This window comes from Talpa occidentalis, unplaced genomic scaffold (assembly GCF_014898055.3).
Source record: "Talpa occidentalis isolate TD23 unplaced genomic scaffold, MPIMG_talOcc4v2.1 talOcc4.10, whole genome shotgun sequence".
Taxonomy (NCBI): Eukaryota; Metazoa; Chordata; class Mammalia; order Eulipotyphla; family Talpidae; genus Talpa; species Talpa occidentalis.
The window spans coordinates 49,200,121-49,220,160 of NW_023600993.1; the positions used below are offsets into that span (position 1 = coordinate 49,200,121).

The 20,040-nt window shown below is 37.2% G+C and overlaps 1 protein-coding gene across 5 annotated transcripts in view; it reads right to left on the reverse strand.

Moving 5' to 3' along the window:
- Positions 1-20,040, reverse strand: part of SUCLG2 (succinate-CoA ligase GDP-forming subunit beta) — a 458,258-nt gene that overhangs the window by 137,398 nt on the left and 300,820 nt on the right. The window contains exon 11 of one of the 5 annotated variants that reach the window (XM_054695418.1): positions 12,024-12,224. The exons of the other annotated variants lie outside the window; for them this stretch is intronic. Coding sequence (XP_054551393.1) covers positions 12,208-12,224 — 17 coding nt within the window. The 3' untranslated portion in view covers positions 12,024-12,207. Of the gene's footprint in view, positions 1-12,023; positions 12,225-20,040 lie in introns of those variants that run through there. 5 annotated transcript variants of the gene reach the window in all.

The window sequence follows — 20,040 nt, forward strand, 5'->3', positions numbered from 1 at the left end:
ATAAAGGTGTTAAAATGTTTCAAAGAAACATGTATTTATAGTCTTGATAACACTAAGTATGTTGTTTCTTTTAAAAAGTAGATTTTATATAGTATTGCAATAACATTCCTTTACGAGATAGGCAAACAGATTTGGTCATAAATGGACCCCAAAATACATAACTATTTTTTCTATAAAGACCCTTTCTTATCTAATGGAACCTATAATAAGGAAAGTATATCTGGATACAGGGACTTTCTACCCTAGTTCTTAATTTCTCTCATAAGAAGCAGGTATTCTCCTCGAGTTCAAGTCATTATATGTTCTCTCATTACAGTTGCTTTCTCAAATGCTCTGTTGTGAACCTGACAAAATTGATTCTTTAGAAACAAAATGGAAAACAAAAACAAAATTTAACAGAGATTTTGTGATTTTTAGTTTTTCTTAGAGAAATGAACTCACTGTGGCAAGATTGGATGCCACTGTAAACAAACTTTTTAAAAAGAAATCCAAAAAGTGATTACATTGTGCAGATCACAAATATAAACATACAGGACAAATTATGATCCTCATTTACTTACATGCTCTGGCAAAATTAATATAACACAGCCGAATGGGGTTGAATTTTAATAATATCACATGTGAGGTATATGTGCAGTGATTGTACTTATTATTAGGCAATATATAGTCTTGCTTTCTGAATTTAACTTACTGTTTTTCACAGTCTCGGGAGAGAGACAACCAATCAACGGGTGTGCCAGAACTAATAGCAAGCTACATCTGGCTCTGCATATGACTTGGGACCAAGACATCTGCTCATCAGTATTGTTGCCAATTTCACTGTTAGTGGATGTGCAATTTTCACCAGGGACACTTCGAAAAGTAAAAAATAGATGATGAATTCCCCAGAGAACGAACAACAATAATATAGCATGATTTTAAAAGGTGTTAGTAATGTGATTTTCCACACTAGAAGTCAATAAGGATAATGGTTGTGAAGAGAGCCCATCATATTGCATCTTGGGCCCACCACTTACAAATCATTAACCTTTCTGTGCTTCAGTTTCTTTATTTTTTTTAAAAAGATTTATTTATTTATTTATTTATTTATTTATTTATTTATTTATTATTTATACAAGCACTGGGTACAGTCAGAGGCACGGGAGGGTGAGAGAATTCATCAGAGCCAGAGTGGAGAGTAGAACAGGCAAAGTGACGAAGTACACTGCTGAGGGGCGCAGCAGGCATGGCAGGAGAGGTCCGTGCGCCATGTGGGACCCTCGCCCGGGGGCCGGGGATTGAACCTGCGCTGCAGAGGCTGCGGGCAGCTTCGCAACCCAGCGCTCAACTGCTACGCCACGGGAGAGGCCCTGTGCTTCAGTTTCTTGTTAAACATAGGGACATTAGTAGAATCCATCTAGATGTTTTTGTGTTTATTAAATTAGTTAGTAAAAGTAAAATGCTTAAAACAATGTCAGGAATTATTTATGTGTCATTGTCATTTGAGGTAGGCTAGACAGATGTAATTATCACCATTTTACAGATGGAGAAACTGAGGCTGAGAAAGAGTGAAAGAATCACACAGTCAGTGATTGAACCAGGATTTAACTCTCTAACTTCTTACTCCAATGTTCTACCTTCTCTATTAAACATCCTTAAATTCAGAATCAAGAAAGATGGGTTTGTCTCATTCAACTATAAGAAAAGCAATTTTCAAAGACCCATTCACTCTCTGGGTATTCTGGAAAAATGCAAAAACTTGCTTAGGCTATTAGAACAGTACTTTTCAAAATACTAGTACTAACCCATTAATAGGTGAAATATTCAATTTAGTGTGTTGCAACCTTCATAAAACACATGCACACACTAATACTTAATAAGTAGTAAGGGTAATTATTTGTGAAATTTTGGTTCAATTATATATATGCACATACACACACACTCACATGCATGCATACATGTGGTGGGCTACATTATTTTCCATGATAACTTCCTGCTCCCCCTCCCTAATCTTTCCTTGCATAAGAATTAGTCATCCATCCCTATTTCTGATTGACTTGTGATACTCCTATGAGAGGTGAATGCACCTGCACTGCTGTGATGTTTGGGAGAAGACATGGGACTTACTAGAATCAATGGAATATAAGCATGTGATGTATGCCCAACCTGAGCAGTTGCTTGCAAAACAATTATGCAATTTCACTCAGTGTTACTCAGTGTTGCTTGCAAAACAATTATGCTATTTCACTCAGTGTTACTCTCTCCTTCTTCCCGAGTACATTTCAGAGGTGGCTCATGTAGCTGGAAGGACAAGCTACTTGGAGCAGTATCTCACTGTCATGCCTTGGATGACAGGGCTGCAGTTCAAGCAGAGCCACTGTGGACACCCAGCCTACATGTAGACCAATGGGAAGACACCTTGTTCTGATGGCACAGTGATTGAGTTGTTTGTTACCATAAGATATTCCGACCAAAGACGACTAAAAATATGCCTGTGTATTGGACTGATGGGATCAAATGTATTTCTTACTGAGAATGCTGGTCAAAATATTAAAAATCACTTCATGGAATGACCATTTGGAAACTTGACTCTTTGAAATACTGGTTAAGCCCATTTGACACAATAGCTGTTTCCCTGGATTCACCATTGATTTATGCATTTTGTGTGTGTCTTTTTTTAGTGGGCAGACTTAGACTTAAGATTTAGATACCTGTGTCTCAAATTACGGCCTTCTTAGATCAATTAACTGATTTTCCCACATGCACATCACCACATTAATAAATTAAGATATGTAAAAAATGCAACAATATTTACTATTTAATGATAATAAAAGTGAAACATCAATGAGGGAGATGGTTTTGCAATAAAATAATAATATAAGCTATTACCACAGGTGAAGTAAGCTTAACACAGCCATTTGCATAATAAGAAACACCTGTAGGACAGGTGCTCACCCTCTTGGCTTATTTTTACATCCTTTATTCTATAAAATGATATCTGGGTCAAAAATATCTGGGTCAGAATATGGAGAAATTTCTTACTGAAGACCATGCTGGCTCACATCCTGAAACTGAAGAAAATAACTATCACATATACACTCATCCTGGAAGACAATGTTTAAGTTAAAGAATAATAGTAAATGAGAACCTAATCCACTCTGCTTGCCTTTAGCTCTAGAGAGTAATTCTCCTGTTGCTGTTGTAACTTTTGGATGGGATTTTAAGCTTGCCCAGTAATATGTCAATGCTTTCCTTCAGAGATAACTGGGGGGAGGGGGGGAGGAAGCACAGCAAGTATTTGAAAAAAGTTAAATTTTCAAAGACAGTTGTTTGCACTACAATTGTTGCTCTCAAGAAATCCTGATGTCTCCTTTTCAACAATAAAAATAATGACAATGTTTCCCTTAAGTGATGGGGGCATGCTTTCAAGATTCTGAGTAAAACACTAAAATCTGTCACTTGAGAAAATTGCCTGAAATTATAGAAATAGTCTTTACTGGCATCATCAGTGTAATGAAAAGAGTTTATACAATTTCATCTCTCATTCTGAAATTCACTAAACTTTTTATTCCTTAACAGTTGTGTGGTAGGGTTTTGAAATCATTGCATATGCACTGTAAAGAGTTAAAATTGTCATAATTTAATAGTATTCATTTTTTAAGCATTTTCAATGCTAAATCAAAATCTGGAGACATGCTATTGACAACCTGTTATTCCCTGAAAAGAGTTTAATAGATTGTCAGGAACAGCTCTTTTAATTCAACGTCCTTCATTTATTTCTTAATATGAAGTTGATTCTCTTTCGGTATTGATTACAGCATACATTTTCTGTTCCTCCTCAGAGCTTTCGAATAACCATCACCCAAATAAAACATCTCTTCAGCAGAATAGGTGATCATTGGTAAGCAGAGCAGAAAATCATTGAGTAGCTCTCTCTTAGATACATTAAGCATCTACTGGATAACTTCACCATGTTAACCAATTGTGGTGCTAAGCACCTGCCAACTCTCACAGTAATGTTTTTTATTCTCCAGCCTGTGTCACTTGCATTACAGATGGGCATCAGTGTCACTAGATGAAGGAATTGTGCTGAGATTTCACTCAGCTCTCTCTCCAGGGATGCACTCCCTGGCTCTGCTGCTTTTTGGGCATGAGGAGGAGGCTCTATGTTTTGTTCTGTTCTGTTCTTCTCAACACTATTCTCCCTTTTTTTTGTGCTATGAGCTTTATTTTGCAGACATAAAGCCAGATATATTTGGTTTTTTTTTCAGATACATTTGTTTTTAAAGAGGAAAAAGCAGCACTGACAAAAATCCTATACAAACATCTAATTCCTGTGGCAGGTAGTTATCACATCAGCTGCAGTCTTTCTAGTGGGGACCATTTTGGCTTAATTAATACTTTCCAGTGCTTAATAGAATGTTGTGTAGGTCAAATGGCCATACATCTACATATATACACACATATATACTTTTTTAAAATTACATAAAATATTTTTACCATAAAATACTGTTGTGTGAAATTTTGTTTGGTACTGAAATTTGATGCACGGTGACATTCTTGGCATTTTTATAGGTACCTTACTCATTCAATAATGTGTAATTCTAATTTTTTATCTAATTTTGTATTATTGAAAATACAAAGTAGGTTAAAACTTATACTTTGATGTCAAAGTGAACTGGGTTAAAATCCTGGGATTTTCTAAATGGTGTGGTCTTAGTCAAGTCACTCAGCTTCTGTAAATCTTAATTCAAGTTGCATAAGGTACTTTAGAACTTTACCTACTGGGGTCCTAATTTTATCTCCAACATTTAATACATTACCTGGTACATGGTAAAAATGAATAAATTATTCAATGACTGAAAGAGTAAATTTAATCATGGGTCTAGTAATGTATTTTTCTTGTGAGGTTGATGTGAGAATGAAATATGATTAAGCATATAAATATTGATCACAGATCTCAAACACAAACTAATAAGTAGTTATTATTATGACGAACATATAATTCACCATACCGATCTGGATGCTTTGAGAGTGATAGGGGCTGCTATTAACAACTACAAGGGACAAAAATGTAAACTAAGACTGAGTCAAATTGAGGTGTGCAATCACACTATCTCAAAGGTAGAGAAAAACCATAATTATAGGTCTTTTTAAAAAAACACCTGCAATGGATACAAATAGGGCCATAGCAACAGTGTTTGATTTGACAAATCCCCTCATCTATTTGCCTGAAGCATTAGAGAAAAGAAACAGCTCAAAGAATTTTTTTCTCAGATTCAGATTTTCACACTTGTTCCTTTGGCTTCTTTATTTTACCAACTTAATTGATTAAAATTTTTCTTTACAGATATTTCATCCTCTCTCCCTAGTGGGTGTTTTACAGCTTCACCATTCATATGCCTTTTCCAGTCTCTGCCTTCTACAAGTGGAAAACCTCATTTTCTAGTTTAATAAAAACTTACATACCAACCTAGACTTTCAGTCAACATTGTGCCTTCTTCAGGATTTCTCATTAATGTCATCTTTTCTGTGATAGCACCTCTCGCCTATCTCCAAGGAAGATACATCCTTTCATTAGGCACGACTCATTAGATTGTGGGCTATTCTCATAGTCTGCAGTGGTCCTCCATCAACTATTCACTTCCATCTTATTTCCAACTTTAATACCTCTATTGGTCAAGTTTAGATCTTACATTCCAGAATAAAAAATTTAGATTCAGATTTTCAATTCTCAAGGTACTATTTCTGTGACCTTGAGAAAAACATTTAACATCATTGGGCCTCAGTTTCCTCATAGGTAAAACTGTAATAGTGATACCTAACTCAAAGTGCAGCAGTGAGAATTAGATGGGATAATGCAAACAAAAAATTCAGAGGACCAAAGGACAAGATGGTGCCTTAGATTTAATAGCAGTGGTACACTCCCTCTGCCCTAAGCATATGACAGGCAGAATATGAAAAGAACAGCAATTAGATATGATGTGGCCTGAAAGCAAAATAAACATCTGGAACCAAAAATAGAAATATAAAATGGTAAATGGAGCTGAAACTCCGGGCCTGTTTGACTGAAAATGGGGAGCGGCAGCAAGAGCTAAGTGCCTATACTTTAATAGGGACCAGAAGAGAGGCACAAAGGAGGCAGTGGGAGTCAGGTTCACAGCAAGAGGCTGGGGGTAGAGTAGCTGGGAGGAAAAGCTGCATGCCACTTCAGAGGACTGATGCTTTTAGCAAGCTGTAAGCCTCAGGAGGTAAGAGGACAAATACAAAACTGCATGATTAAAAATCAAGCCACTGATATCACAGTGAACACTGACATCAAAGTGACATTATACTCAGGGCCCAGGTGCTGAATGTCAGCAATTGAAAGAGGAAAAAGTAAGGTCTAGAGGAAGGCAGAGATGAAGAAAGAACAAAAACACACAAAATTAAAAAACTGTATTTTGTTGTTGTTGTTGGAGAAATGCACTCTCAATTTTTTTTAGAGAGATATCCAAATGACTTCTAAATAAGTATTGAGGGTAGTTAAAAATGAAGAAGTAAATGTCACTAAAGTAATAGATTATGATATATACTTAGAAGGTAAGAGGCAATGATAAATCTATGAAATACATCAAAAAATGTAGGTATTGACTACTTTGGATGAGTGTTAAACAACACTGTGCTCTAAGGAGAGATGGGGAAGGGTGCAATTTGGTTAATTAAATTGTGATAAGGAGGACAGGCATAATACAAAATACTTTAGATTTGTTAAAAGTATTTATAGTTAAATAGATCTGTGGGGAAAAATAAAAGTTTGCTATTAAAACTAAAGAGTACAGTAGATTCTTTCCTTTGTTTTCTACTGGTATATAACATATCACCATAGATGCTTAAAACAAATACACTTAGTCTCTAAGTATGTTAAGGAGTCTGTGCCCTCTCTGATCAGGTCTCATAATGTTGTGCAATGCTGGTTGAGTTGAGGGTCTCTTGGCGGTTCAATTGGAAAAGATCCATGCCACCCTGCCACAGTGGTTGGCAAAATACATGTTCTTGCCATTTTTTTTAATATTTTTTATTTTATATATTTTTTACATCATTTTTCATTTTTGTACAATGTATGCTTTCTTATCTCGGTTATAATTCCAATGAAATTCCCACCATCCATTCACCTGTGTACCATCACCATACTCCCTTGTGCTCTTCCCAACCCTGTTTTGATCCTACTCCATTCTCCCCTCCTGTAGAATGTCTCTAGTTTATAGTTGCTTATTGATTTTGATTTTCACATCATTATAATTACTTCCCCCACCCCGATCCCTTATTTGGATCCTCTACATTCCTCCTATAAGTGAAATCATCTGGTATTTTTCTTTTTTCTTTCTAGCTATTTCACTGAGCATGATCCCTTCCAGTTCCATTCATGTTGCTGCTAATGGCAGGAGTTTATCTTTTTGATGGCTGAGTAATATTCCATTGTGTATATGTACCATATCTTCTTGATCAGTCATCTATTTTGGGGCATTTGGGTTGTTTCCATAGCTTACTTATTGTAAATAGTGCTGCAATAAACATAGGGGTGCAGGTGTCCTTTTGAATTAATGTTTTTGTTCTTGCCATTCTATTCCTAAAATTTTGATATTCTGGTTAGCTACTGACTGAGAACTTCTCTCAGCTCCTACCGGGTGCTCTCAGGTCTCTGATATGTGGTCCCTCCATGGACAATTCACACCATCACTGCTCTTACTCCCAAACAGAGAGGAATGATCTGAGTAGATATCTTTCCTGGATGGCAAATGTGAAATGGAGAGAGGCTGTTAGAAAACAACAGTTGTAGAACCTTCTCAACCTCCTCAAAGCACTGAGTAATGAATAGAAATCACATGTGATATCACACAGATATCCAGAGGATGAACCATTTAATTGAGAAGCAAAGACTCTTGACACATCTGACCACAGTCTGGGTTTACACATTCCCATCTTCCTTACAGTTCTTCAAATAACTTTGTGCATTTCTTGCACCTTTTTTTTTTTGTACCTAGACTCAGTCCTAAAATATCCCTGGGGATTGAACAGGTATAGTACATGTTCCTCAATTTTCTAATTTTCATTACTGGGTAGCTAAAATTAAACATAAAAAATGTGTGACAAGATTCATTAATTTGTTACAGCAATTTCATCAAATGTATCCTAGCAAAATCAACCTTTAATATAAAAAGATGTCAATGGCACACATTCAGATTTTGATGGACGACATGCTATTGGAGAACAGTTATATTCTCATTATAGTTTGTTTGTATCTTGTTTTAAGTATATCCAGCTTCTTGTTTCTCATAAGGAGATTGATTCCTGTAATAATTTTTTTCTTGCAATATATTTAGACATAGAAGGTTATGGGTTCCATAAGGTCTTGTTATTCCCATTCATCAAAGGAACATAATATAATACTGGTTCTTCTCTCACTGGAGGAATATGCTATGAGGACTACTCATTTTTTTCTGTCTCCCCCTCATTGGTTAGGAAAACAGCTCAATGATCCTGTCATATTGTTGGCACTTGAATAAGACCACATAAAACAGGTACATTTTCTTATCTCCAGATAGAGACTATATACAAGATTTTTTTTTTTATTAAACAGAGAATAGAGTGACTATAATAGAGCCTAGACTAGAAGTCAGGACTCTTGGGTCCAATTCTTCAGTCTCAGACTTCTTCTGAGATGCTGGGGGGAAAAAATCACTCAAAGACCTCTTGGCACCTTTCTGGACTGCACCTATAAATGATAATTACACTTTTCTATTATAGAGCTCTCTACCATCTATTGTGATACAAAACTATCTCAAAGGAGTAGTTGACAGCTTAGTTAATGCATGGAGTATAAATCACCTTCAGCTTCTCACAGGAATACAAAATGTACATTAAATACAAAGTCTAGTGTTACAGGAAGGGAAATAGAAACTGTGAATCATGAACATGGCACTAACAGAAATGTTAAGATTGGTTTATGTGGTATACAGCTGTAGTCTGTAGTTGAAAAAGGAAAATAATGCAACTGATGGAATGGATTATTTTGTAAGGCAGGGCTAAAATATATCTGAGGAACATTTCTACCAAACTTGCAAATGGACAGCTATGGGCCATGGCAACTCTGGTATAGCCTACAGGGTCCAAAATGGTCTGACCACTGACCATTGGCCACTTCTCTATTACTAGATCATTCACATTTATGGCCCAATTCTGCATTCTTTTCTGTGTTCATGCCTTTTGTGATAAGATGGTAAGCAAACTCTTACTAACAAGTGGAATATATTTATGGTGTCTTGATTCTGACCTTGATCATGTGACTTGCCTTAGCCAATGGGATATTAGTAGTTGTGATACAGATGCCTAAAAAGTGGTTGCCAAATTAATAAGAGCCCAGGCCAGATCACCAACTCAACTCAGGAGCAGTTGATGCTGCTGTAAATGCTATATGGTAAATGTACTGTTTTAAGTGACTTATATTTGAGATGATTAGTTACATAGGATTCCTGTGGTAATTAACTGGATAGACTCCAAAACTTTGTCCCTGTTCTTTGTACTCTAGCAACATAGACATACCTATTAAAAGAATGTATTTTGCGATTCAATATAAGATCCTGCTATTTCCCCTCTGCCTGAAGTTCTCATATGCTTATCCTCCCAGGCCCTTAATTTGGTTTTACTTCCTTAGTTAAAGTATATTGATTCTTTAGTTTTCAGTCAAATATAGCTTTCTTAGGCAAATTTTTCCTTCCATTCAAGAATAAGTCAAATTTCTTTACAATAGGTATTTACATATTCATGTTGCTTTATTAGACACTTTTTACTGATATCTCTGATAACAATTATATTATAGCTTTTGTGATATTTAATTTTAAGTTTGTGTCTACTGGATTGCAAGGCCCAAGAGTTTAGGGGGCATGATTATTACCAAAATGGTTCTCCACTATGTTCTAATGCAGTGGACAGTCCAGTACATCAGGCACACAATACAATGACAAGAACCAGTTTTTATTGAATAAAAAAAGATGTAGCAGAGACATCTACCCTCTTTTTTGTTGGTAATGTCTGTTAAAAATCTACACTTGTATTCTTCTCCAGAGGATTGTGCTTCAGGGACAGGTGCTGCCTCATTTATAGATACCTAAGAGGTTACCCAAAGCACTCCTCTACCCAAAGGGAGCACATAACCAGTGAGTGATCCAGGTTTCAAACAGTTCAAACTGCTCCCTGCTCTGTGGTGAAATTTATACTCTAGAGTTCACACAAGATCAGGTTTCAGCTAGATATCCCTTATCCCCTTGCCTTGTCCTATGCCATTCCCCTCACCCTCCATATGCTTCCCCAGAGAAATTTACCTCAATGGCACTTGAATAAGAATCCTTATTTCAGGTTCTACCTTCAATCAAATCCAACCAAAGTCACAAGTCCAAATTTTACATTTCTTGTTCAACCAAGAAGAAAAACAACCAAATTAGAAGCCTGAAATCTTATCCACTGAGATGAATCTTTTGATAGAAGAAAATAAGAGTTTAATTTTCTCAGAGGGAAAAGAAATCACAGACATCTAATAATTTGGGGGCTAGTTAGAGGTTCCACAAGTATTGATAAAAACTCCTTCAAATACAAAATTTTAAATGAATAAATAAAATGTAGGCACACATGGCAAATTTTTGTTCTTTCTTGGAAATATGTCCCCATAAAAGTGCTACTGTACAATAACACATTTCACAACAGAAATCTCCATATAAATGGCATGTTTGATATATGAAAACCAGCATTTTCAGCTCACCTCTCTACGTGGGTTGCTGCCTTCAAAAAAAGATAATTAAAGAAGAGGTCATGATGGTTGCAAAAATGACTATATTATAACGTTGAAAGAAAAAATATGCAAAGCTACATGCAGTGCAATCCTAAATATTAAAACAAATTTATCCATCTATCTAGGCATTGAAGAATGAGTAAAAAGAAATGCAGCAAGATGTGAAAAGTAGCAGTGGGATTATATTTATTTATTTTATTTTTTACATTTTTATAACTATATATATTTTTTAAAAATCATAACTATATTTTTTAAATGGTTGAAAAGAACAAAATGAATAACTTGGCAAAAAGATCAAAGAAACAATGGCATTTTTTCCTTAAATAAATTCATATTAAAAGTCTAAGAAGGGAGTCCTATATTTCTGGGAAAAGGAAATAGATACACTTTTCTCTTTTCCTCCTACTAAGTACAACTATAAGTCCTGGACATTATTTTTTTTAAAGATTTATTTATTCATAAAGAACTGGGGTACAGGCCAGATTTATTGGGGGGTGAGAGGATTCACCAGAGACAGAGTGGGGAACAGAATGGGCAGATTGACTGAACACTGCTGAGGGGAGCAATAGGCAAGACAGAAAAGGTCTGCTGTGCCATGTGGGGAGTTCCCTGGCCAGGGATTAGGGATTGGGGATTGGGGATCGAACTCATGCTGCAGTGGCTGCAGAGAGCTTCATAGGTTGCATATTAACCCCTTGCACCACCAAGGAGGCCCAGTCCTGGACATTATTAATCAAACAAACATGAGAGTGGCATCCCTGGTGGTGCAAGGGGTTAAGACGCAGCACTATGAAGCTACTGGTAGCCACTGTAGCAGGAGTTCAATTCTCCGCCAGGGAGCTACCCACATGGTGCAGCAGACCTCTCCTGTCTCGCCCGCTGCTCCCCTCAGCAGCCTGTTTCAGTAGATCTGCCTGTTCTGTTCCCCACTCTGTCACTGGCGACTCCTCTCACCCCCCACATGTCTAGCCTGTACCCCAGTTCTTGTATGCATAAATAAATAAATATATTTTTTAAAAAAAACTTGAGACAACTCTGAAAGGTAAAGTAACACTCTCCTAGGGACCTCAGGAAACAAAGGACAACAAGGTGACAAGTTCCCTGATCTTTCTATTCTATTAGATTGGAGTTGAAGAAACTGGAGACCTGTGAATACCAACAGGCACAGACAAGAAAAGCCCCCAAAAAGTTCTTTCTGGTTGAAGGGCAGAAAAGGGATCCCCAAGCAAGACAAAAATATGTAGATGATCACTTCTTTACTTTTAGCTAAATACCTCAGAAATAACTTGTGACAACGACTCCCCAAGTCAGCAAAGCCAGGAGCATAGACTTCCACCCCACCTGGCAGGAAGGAGGTGTGCCAGTGATCCTGTGCCCAGGCCAGGTGACGAGCTGTTGTAACTTCAGCTAGCCCAGATGCCTTGGAGTTAAGCAGAGAAATGTTTAAGTCACCCAATATTCAATACTTTGTGTTAATTATGGTAATTTATACACTCAGTCATGTGTAAGAAATGCTTAGATCAATAGGTCCCCATCATAGTTCCAATCTGACATTTACGATTGAGCACTTGATAATAACTTGAGGTTTTATATTAAAATCTTATTAAGGAGTGTTCTGGGGGAGGAAGAATTGAGCAGAACTCACAGATGGTTCTTTCCTGACTTCAGATGGATTTTGCTATGTCCCCCTCTGTGAGCCTAGTCAGCTGGCCTCAGACCAAGGTGCTCTTTTCCCTCAGAAACCCCAGTCTAAAGTGCTGGGCTATCTGTTCTCTGCTGACCTTCAGCCAAACCCATCAGGAATCAGCCTCAGATATAAAGAAGCATAAGCCAGAAAGCTGAAGGGTGAGATAGCGTGTGAGGGTCCACAGGTTACATGGAAGGGCGTCAAGGCCCAGATGTCAAGAGCACATCTGAGCCTTAGCCCTGATGAACATGCAAGCATTAGCAACAATGAAGCTACTCATTCTTTTGCACCAAAGAGATGACAAAAGCAAGACTGTGACAATACAAGAAATGAAAACTAATTCATACTCTTGACACCATAAAATGCTATGCTGCCTCAAAGGGTGAAAGGGGTGAAATATACTCAAGCACAATCCCCAAGAACCACCATAAGTGAAAACAATGTCCAAGAGAGACACTGAATTTTGTACTTTCTTCCTTGAGAATGACTGTTAAATAGAAACTAACTCCTTAATCTGTTGCTACATTGAAGAAAGAGAGCTCTTCTAAAGCCGAAGTAACAGCTGTCAATGTGATAGGCATCCAGACACAACCTACCCTGACAATCTTAAGAATGATCAAAAGTAATTTTAACTTCAAATGATATTGTGTGCACTGACTTTAAAATTTAACTTACGTTAAATTGATTTCAGTCCCCTGAGATGAGAATAAAACCTCTATCTCCCAAATGAATAAAATCTCATTAAGTACACAATATCAGCACACTTAAGATAATTTAAGAATGATTATTTTAGTTTTAATTTATTAGATTTATGAAAATTACTTACATGCTTGTTATAAAATTAAGAGCACTTGAAAAGAACATGGAATGTATTAAGTTTATACAGGCAGTTTGAATGTTTAAAGTTTTGCTAATTTTGAAAACAGATCAAAACATGAAACAAGGGCCCTTAAAAGAGGGTTTGTTAAAATGGGATGAATTTATGAGTAGAATAAGAAGATCTGTAAGTTTAGAGAGTATGCTTTAAAATGTATACCGTAATCAATTATTAATATTTAAACATGGGCCTCCCTGGTGGCGCAGCGGTTGAGCGCTGAGTTGCGAAGCTGCCCGCAGCCTCTGCAGCACCGGTTCGATCCCCGGCTGCTCCCCGGCCACCTGAGGAGGGTCCCACACGGCGCGCAGACCTCTCCTGCCGCCCGCTGCTCCCCTCAGCAGTGTACTTCGGTCCTTCTGCCTGTTCTGCTCTCCGCTCTGGCTCTGGTGAATTCTCTCGCCCTCCCGCGCTTCTGACTATACCCAGTGCTTGTATAAATAAATAAATCAATCTTTGGGAAAAAAAAATTAAGCTTATGAAAAATCTGCCCTAGAGACATAAAATCCCTCACAGGGACACAGCTGTATACACAGTACTATAATCTATGGGAAATTCTTGTCAGGTGTTTCTAGTATTTCATTTTTCCATCACTCTTCCCAGTCTAGTCAAGCTGCGGTGAGGAGTTCTAAGCACACCTGGATTATCCACACTTTGAGTAGAGGGTCCATCTTTATTTAATCGCTCTTCTCCCAGCAGCTGCCATTTGCTGGGAAGAGCAGATGTTAGATAAACATTTGTTTGAGTTAAGCTTAATTAGCTACATCCTTCAAGCACTATTTTAAAGTGGCATACACTGGAACAGCAGCCCTGATGAGGTTTTGCGTTCATGGCACACTTTCAAATACTAAAATTTTAGATACCATGCCTCCAAGACAAAAAGACTCCAAAGAACCTGCAGTTCATCAGCCATATTTGCAACTGCAGCAGGAGCATGACGACAACTCTGAGTAGCATCTGGTCCGCTCCAGGATGCCTGTCCTGCAGAGAGAACAGCTAACTGCCTTGAATCTGCTTTTAATATACTCAGGAGGCAAAATTCTCCCATATTTCTACGGTGTTGGCTTGTCCTTATACTATGTTTCTTCCAAAACAGTGTTGCCCCCACTAAATGTCTGACCAGAGATCTATGTATTTGTCTTTCATCAGGAACAAAATATGGCATAATTTCAAATATTAGAATCATAGATACTACACTTCAAAGGCTTAGGAAATGCCTAATAACATGAAACGCACCATTAGTACATTATATCATATTTCAGAAAAAAATAATAATTTATATATGGAACAAAATTGAAGGGGCATATGCAAATTTGCCCATTAGCAGTCACTACCCATTTACTCCTTTCCTTCCAGTCCTGGCAACTGTCAATCTACATTCTCCCTCTATAGTTTTGTTTCTTCTGGACATTTCCAATAAATGTAATCACACAACATGTTGCCCTTGTGACTGAATTCTTTCATTTGGTGTAATATTTTCAAGGGTCATCTGTATGGTAGCATATCTGTGCCTCATTCCTTTTTGTGGATGAATAATATTCCATTTTCTGGATTTACCCCATTTCATCTGTCTGCCCATCATGTCAACATTTGGATGGTTTCTACTTTTGGAAAAATTTTCTGCTGCAAAAAATAGTTTTATTTTTACACATGAATTACACATGAAGCCCTGTTTGTCTAATCTGTTGCTTGTGCTTGTAATGCAGGTCTTTTGAAACTTTTTTTAAAAAAAGATTTATTTATGCATACAAGAACTGGGGTACAGGCCAGAGGTGTGGGGAGGAGGTGAAAGGATTCACCAGAGACAGAGTTGGGAGCAGAACAGGCGGATTGACTGAAATACACTGCTGAGGGGAGTAGTGCGCGAGTCAAGAGAGGTCTGCTGCGCCGTGTGGGCAGCTCCCTGGCCGGGATAAAACTCGTGCTGCAGTGGCTGCAGATAGCTTCATAGGTTGTGTCTTAACCCCTTGTGCCACCAGGGAGGCCCTCTTCTGAAACTTTTTTGCTCAGAGCAAATAATTATAAGGATTTAGAACACATGAATATTCATTATTAAGAGATAATTGAAAGCAAACTCCAAATCAAAACTTTCAAGTTTTCCAGTCACTTTCTGATCTGAAAACAGATATCTAAATGTCTTCTACAAAATGACTGTATTACATTTCTTTCTTGCCTAGCTAGGAAAAGTTACAAAAGCTTCTAGATAAGGAGAAAAAAAATGAATACTCAATGGACTGTCTCTTCAAATGTACAGGAGTAAAAGGGAATACTTTCCCATAGTTGGCATAAAAAATCTAATTAATTTTGGATTTGTCCAGTTTGTATAAGCTACCTTAGAAATGCAACTCATTTATTTTGGATGTAAAAACATTATTTTGATTGCTGGACCTAAAGTTCTCCAAAAGGGTGATACTGCTAATTAAATTTTCTCCTACCACTGTGATAATATTGTCTCTAGCCATCACCTCACATGCTCCTCTACCTTTTGTTTTGTGGATGATCATGGTTTTGTATATGGGAACGGCAGTGACCTAACAAGAATGCTAGGGCTCTGGAAAAGGATCCCTGCCCTAGGTTTTGGGCAAATCTAGGAAAGTACCATAACCACTGTAGTTACAACTGCAAAGAGCAAACTTTCAGTATTTCAACCTTCCTCCTCAAAGTATGGGGTACATGAAAATTCAAGAGTCCAACAGCTAAACACCTTTGTTTCCAACATTCTTTCAAATTATCCATGACTACAAGTGGCCCACTGAAAGTAAATTCACATCTTAGAAGGACCCTTGCAAGTATAAAACAAAGTACAATAGCTATGGACTCAGAAGATTAAGTTCAATCGTGACTAGCCATATGCAGATTGTGTGTTCACAGTCATGTTCTTACCTTCATTGAGATACAGTATTCTCATCTGTAAAATAGGAATGAGAGATTCACAGAGTTGCTAAGAGGTTTAGTTAAGGTAGTAAACTTCCTGGCAAAAGTTAAGTTACTTAAGCATTGTGAGCTCCTTTGAATTGAAAATAAAGTATCTGAAAACCCATCAGATTTAGACAATAGAGCTTCACTATCCAGCAACATACAGCTTTTAAGTAACTGAAATTAAATAAACTTGAAAAATCAGGGCTCAGAGCTCAATAATCACATGTGGCTAGCTAATGACAACATATTGAACAGCACAATATTCTATCACTGCCATCATCAGAGGAAGTTCAATTGGGCAGTGATGCAATAGAAGAAGTGATAGAATTACACAAGAACAGGTGTCCAGAAACCTAAATTTTTGCCACAATGTAACTTAAGTTGAGGAATTTTTCTCTCACTATGTCACACTTTCCACAAAGGTAAAATTAAATAATACTGCTGTGGCAACGTACTGGGAATCAGGTGCACTGAAGTCACTTTTTTCTCTTGTTTTTTTCATCATCTTCTGGGGATCCTTACATAGTCAGCAGCAAGGACCACTTTGAGGATGATGACTCCTTAGGAGTTCAATATTTGTAGCCATAATTTGATATTTTCCTAATACACTTGCAAATGGTTAAGAATAGCATAAAGCTGACAATAGATATGAAGGACCCTGAGTGGGAGGGGGAAGGGAGTGTGAGAACAGGGAGTGGGAGAGCACAGTGGACTTTGGTGGAGGCCTATGGGTGCTTCCGTGGTAGCTAAGGTGACTCCACCTGACAGGTGACATCTTATTTTGTCAAAACACTAACAAAGATGTAAAACAATGATATTTCAATTAAAAAAATAATTGCACCAAACTGCCTACAGTTCTTGTGATGATGGAGACAGAAATCAACATAACTATATGTTTTCATTGGTAAATGGCCTTTTGTAGGCTACTAAGTTTTCACAGAGTTTAAAATGAGAAGATCAAAAGCATACTTTCCTCTTAATAACTTTTTCACTATGTCTACATCTGTCTTTCCCAGATCTGTGAAAAATAATCTCTTGCTGTCACTTTGTGGATAATATTGTGTATTTTTGTTTACCTAGAAAAGAGCCAAGTAGCAATTGTTTTAGGACAATAGACCACACATTAGGTTCCAAGTACTTAACTGCTGTTGGGACATAAAGTCAACCACAGATAAGATGGACCTGGCTGTGTGTCAATAAAATTTAGTTCACTAAAATAGTTCCGCAGTTCTTAGTTTGCTAACTCCAAGTCTAGAAGGCCATATGAGAGTATGTCCTTTTCCCACTCTTTCCCATTATTTTACCATTATATTTTTCTCATTTAGACCACATGTTCTGCAAATAATCAGACTCTTAAATGTTTAATTTAGAAATGTCAAAACATAATTTTTCTCCTCACTTTTATTAGGGCCTGAATAAAAAACAATATAATTCTTTGAGTTGACAATTTTTTTTTTCCCATAGCAAAATGAGAGGAATGGACAGAGCATATAAATTGTAAGAGAACTAATTAAAAATGATTCACAGATCGAGTCAAGTCATTTAAAGTTTCCTGGCTATTTTACTAATTCATGAATTGAACTACAACTTAATTGAACTAAATGCCTCAATGCCATTATTTCTTATGTGGATCTGTTCATGACAAATAAATTAAGGCCAAATATTTACATGATTCAAGTAGTATCTGTATAAAAAACCTGGTAAGTTGTGTGAGTACAAAGAACTGTAGAGAAATTAATAGAAATGAACTACGAAATTTTAGAATTGGAAATGTTCTTATAGAAAAATTAGTACCACCCACTGCTTCACAATTGATGGGTGTGTTTATCATCTCTTCTTTTTCCTTCCCAAAAAATACACTACTTATTAGAGCTCCAAATTTCCTTATGGAACTAGCCCTTCCCTCCCAGCACTTTGAGGGGTGACACTAGTTTTGTCTTTAAGTTCACAAGTAGTTATTGAACCCAGACAGGATTCACCAGAGTTCTGTAAACTCCAGGCCAGAGGAATGAGTGGTTTAGGGGTAGGTTCTAGAGACAAAAATTGCTAATTTCAATTCTAGATGATTCTTAGAACTATCAGGAAAGAAAAGATAACTTTGTGTTGCTTCCTCCCTACCCCTTTCACTGTCTTGCTTTTATTTTCCCTTCCTCTCTCCTTTTTAATGGGTACTAAGCTGGAAAATATGTGCATAATATGCCCAGCAGTCTTTGTGCCACCTCAGAAATATGGTTTGCCTGAGTATTTGAACCAGAGACAAGCTGGCAGGAGATGCACACTTCAAATTCTGATAGTATTGAGACTCTAGATCCAGCCTTAACTGTAAACAAAAATCTGTCTTTTAAATACAGGATCAACATGGAGGGGAGGAAACGCTGTGAGTAAGATCTCCCAATAAAAAAAGTTAATAGGGAAGAAAAGCGGCAGGTCCCAGTGAGAACTGGGACACAGAAGATAAACGGGCGACTCCAGCAAACTACCCAAAGAAGAAAGTTGCCATAAAAGAGGACTAGAAGGGAGGAAAGCACAGAACCCTGCTACCCTCCCCCACCCACAAAGTCAGCACTCTCTGACCAACAGGAAGGAGGAAAAAACAAAAACACTAAAACAACCAAAAAGAACAAACTACGCATCAAGCGGGACTGTGAGAGGAAAGGAACTATTTCAGCCACCACACCCCATGAACGGGAGCTGTGGAGAACCCTGCAGATTCGGCGTGGAGGTGAGCGAACGGCTCCAGGCACCATTAGAGAAAAACAAAGACTCCCGGAGAACCCCAAAAACTCCACAGAAAAACTAATTCAACTCATCAATCAGCTCAGTAAAGTGGCAGGATACAAAATCAACATGCAAAAGTCAGTAGCCTTCCTCTACACAAACAATAAATCTGAAGAAGAAGAAATAAAAAAAAAATCCCTTTTATTATCGAAACAAAAAAAAAAAATCAAATACTTGGGAATAAATCTAACAAAAGAGGTAAAGGACCTATACAAAGAAAACTACAAAACACTGTTAAAAGAAATAGAAGACACAAAGAAATGGAAAGACGTCCCCTGCTCATGGATTGGAAGAATAAGCATTATTAAAATGGCCATCCTACCAAAAGCAATATACAGATTCAATGCTATTCCAATAAAAATTTCAATGTCATTCTTCAAAGAAATAGAACAATTATTGATGAAATTCATATGGAATTGCCAAAGCTGTCCTGAAAAAAAAAAAAAAAAAAAAAAAAGAAGGGAATGGAGGCATCACACTCCCAGACTTCAAACTATACTACAAAGCCATAATCATCAAAACTGCATCGTATTGGAACAAGAACAGACACACAGACCAATGGAATCAAATAGAAAATCCAGAAATAAACCCACAGATTTATGGTCAACTAATCTTTGACAAAGAAGCAAAGAATATGCATTGGAGCAAAGAAAGTTTGTTCAATAAATGGTGCTGGGAAAACTGGGTTGCTACATTCAAAAGAATGAAGCTTGACTACTACCTAACACCATGCACAAAAATCAACTCAAAATGGATTAAAGAACTAGACATAAGACCTGAAACCATAAAATACATAGAAAGAAATATAGGTGAAACACTACGTGATATGCACATCAAAGACATCTTTACAGACACATCACCCAAAGCAGTGATAGTGAAGGCAAAGATAAACAGCTGGGACTACATCAAATTAAAGAGCTTCTGCACAGCAAAAGAGACAATAACAAAAACAGAGAGAAACCCCACCAACTGGGAGAA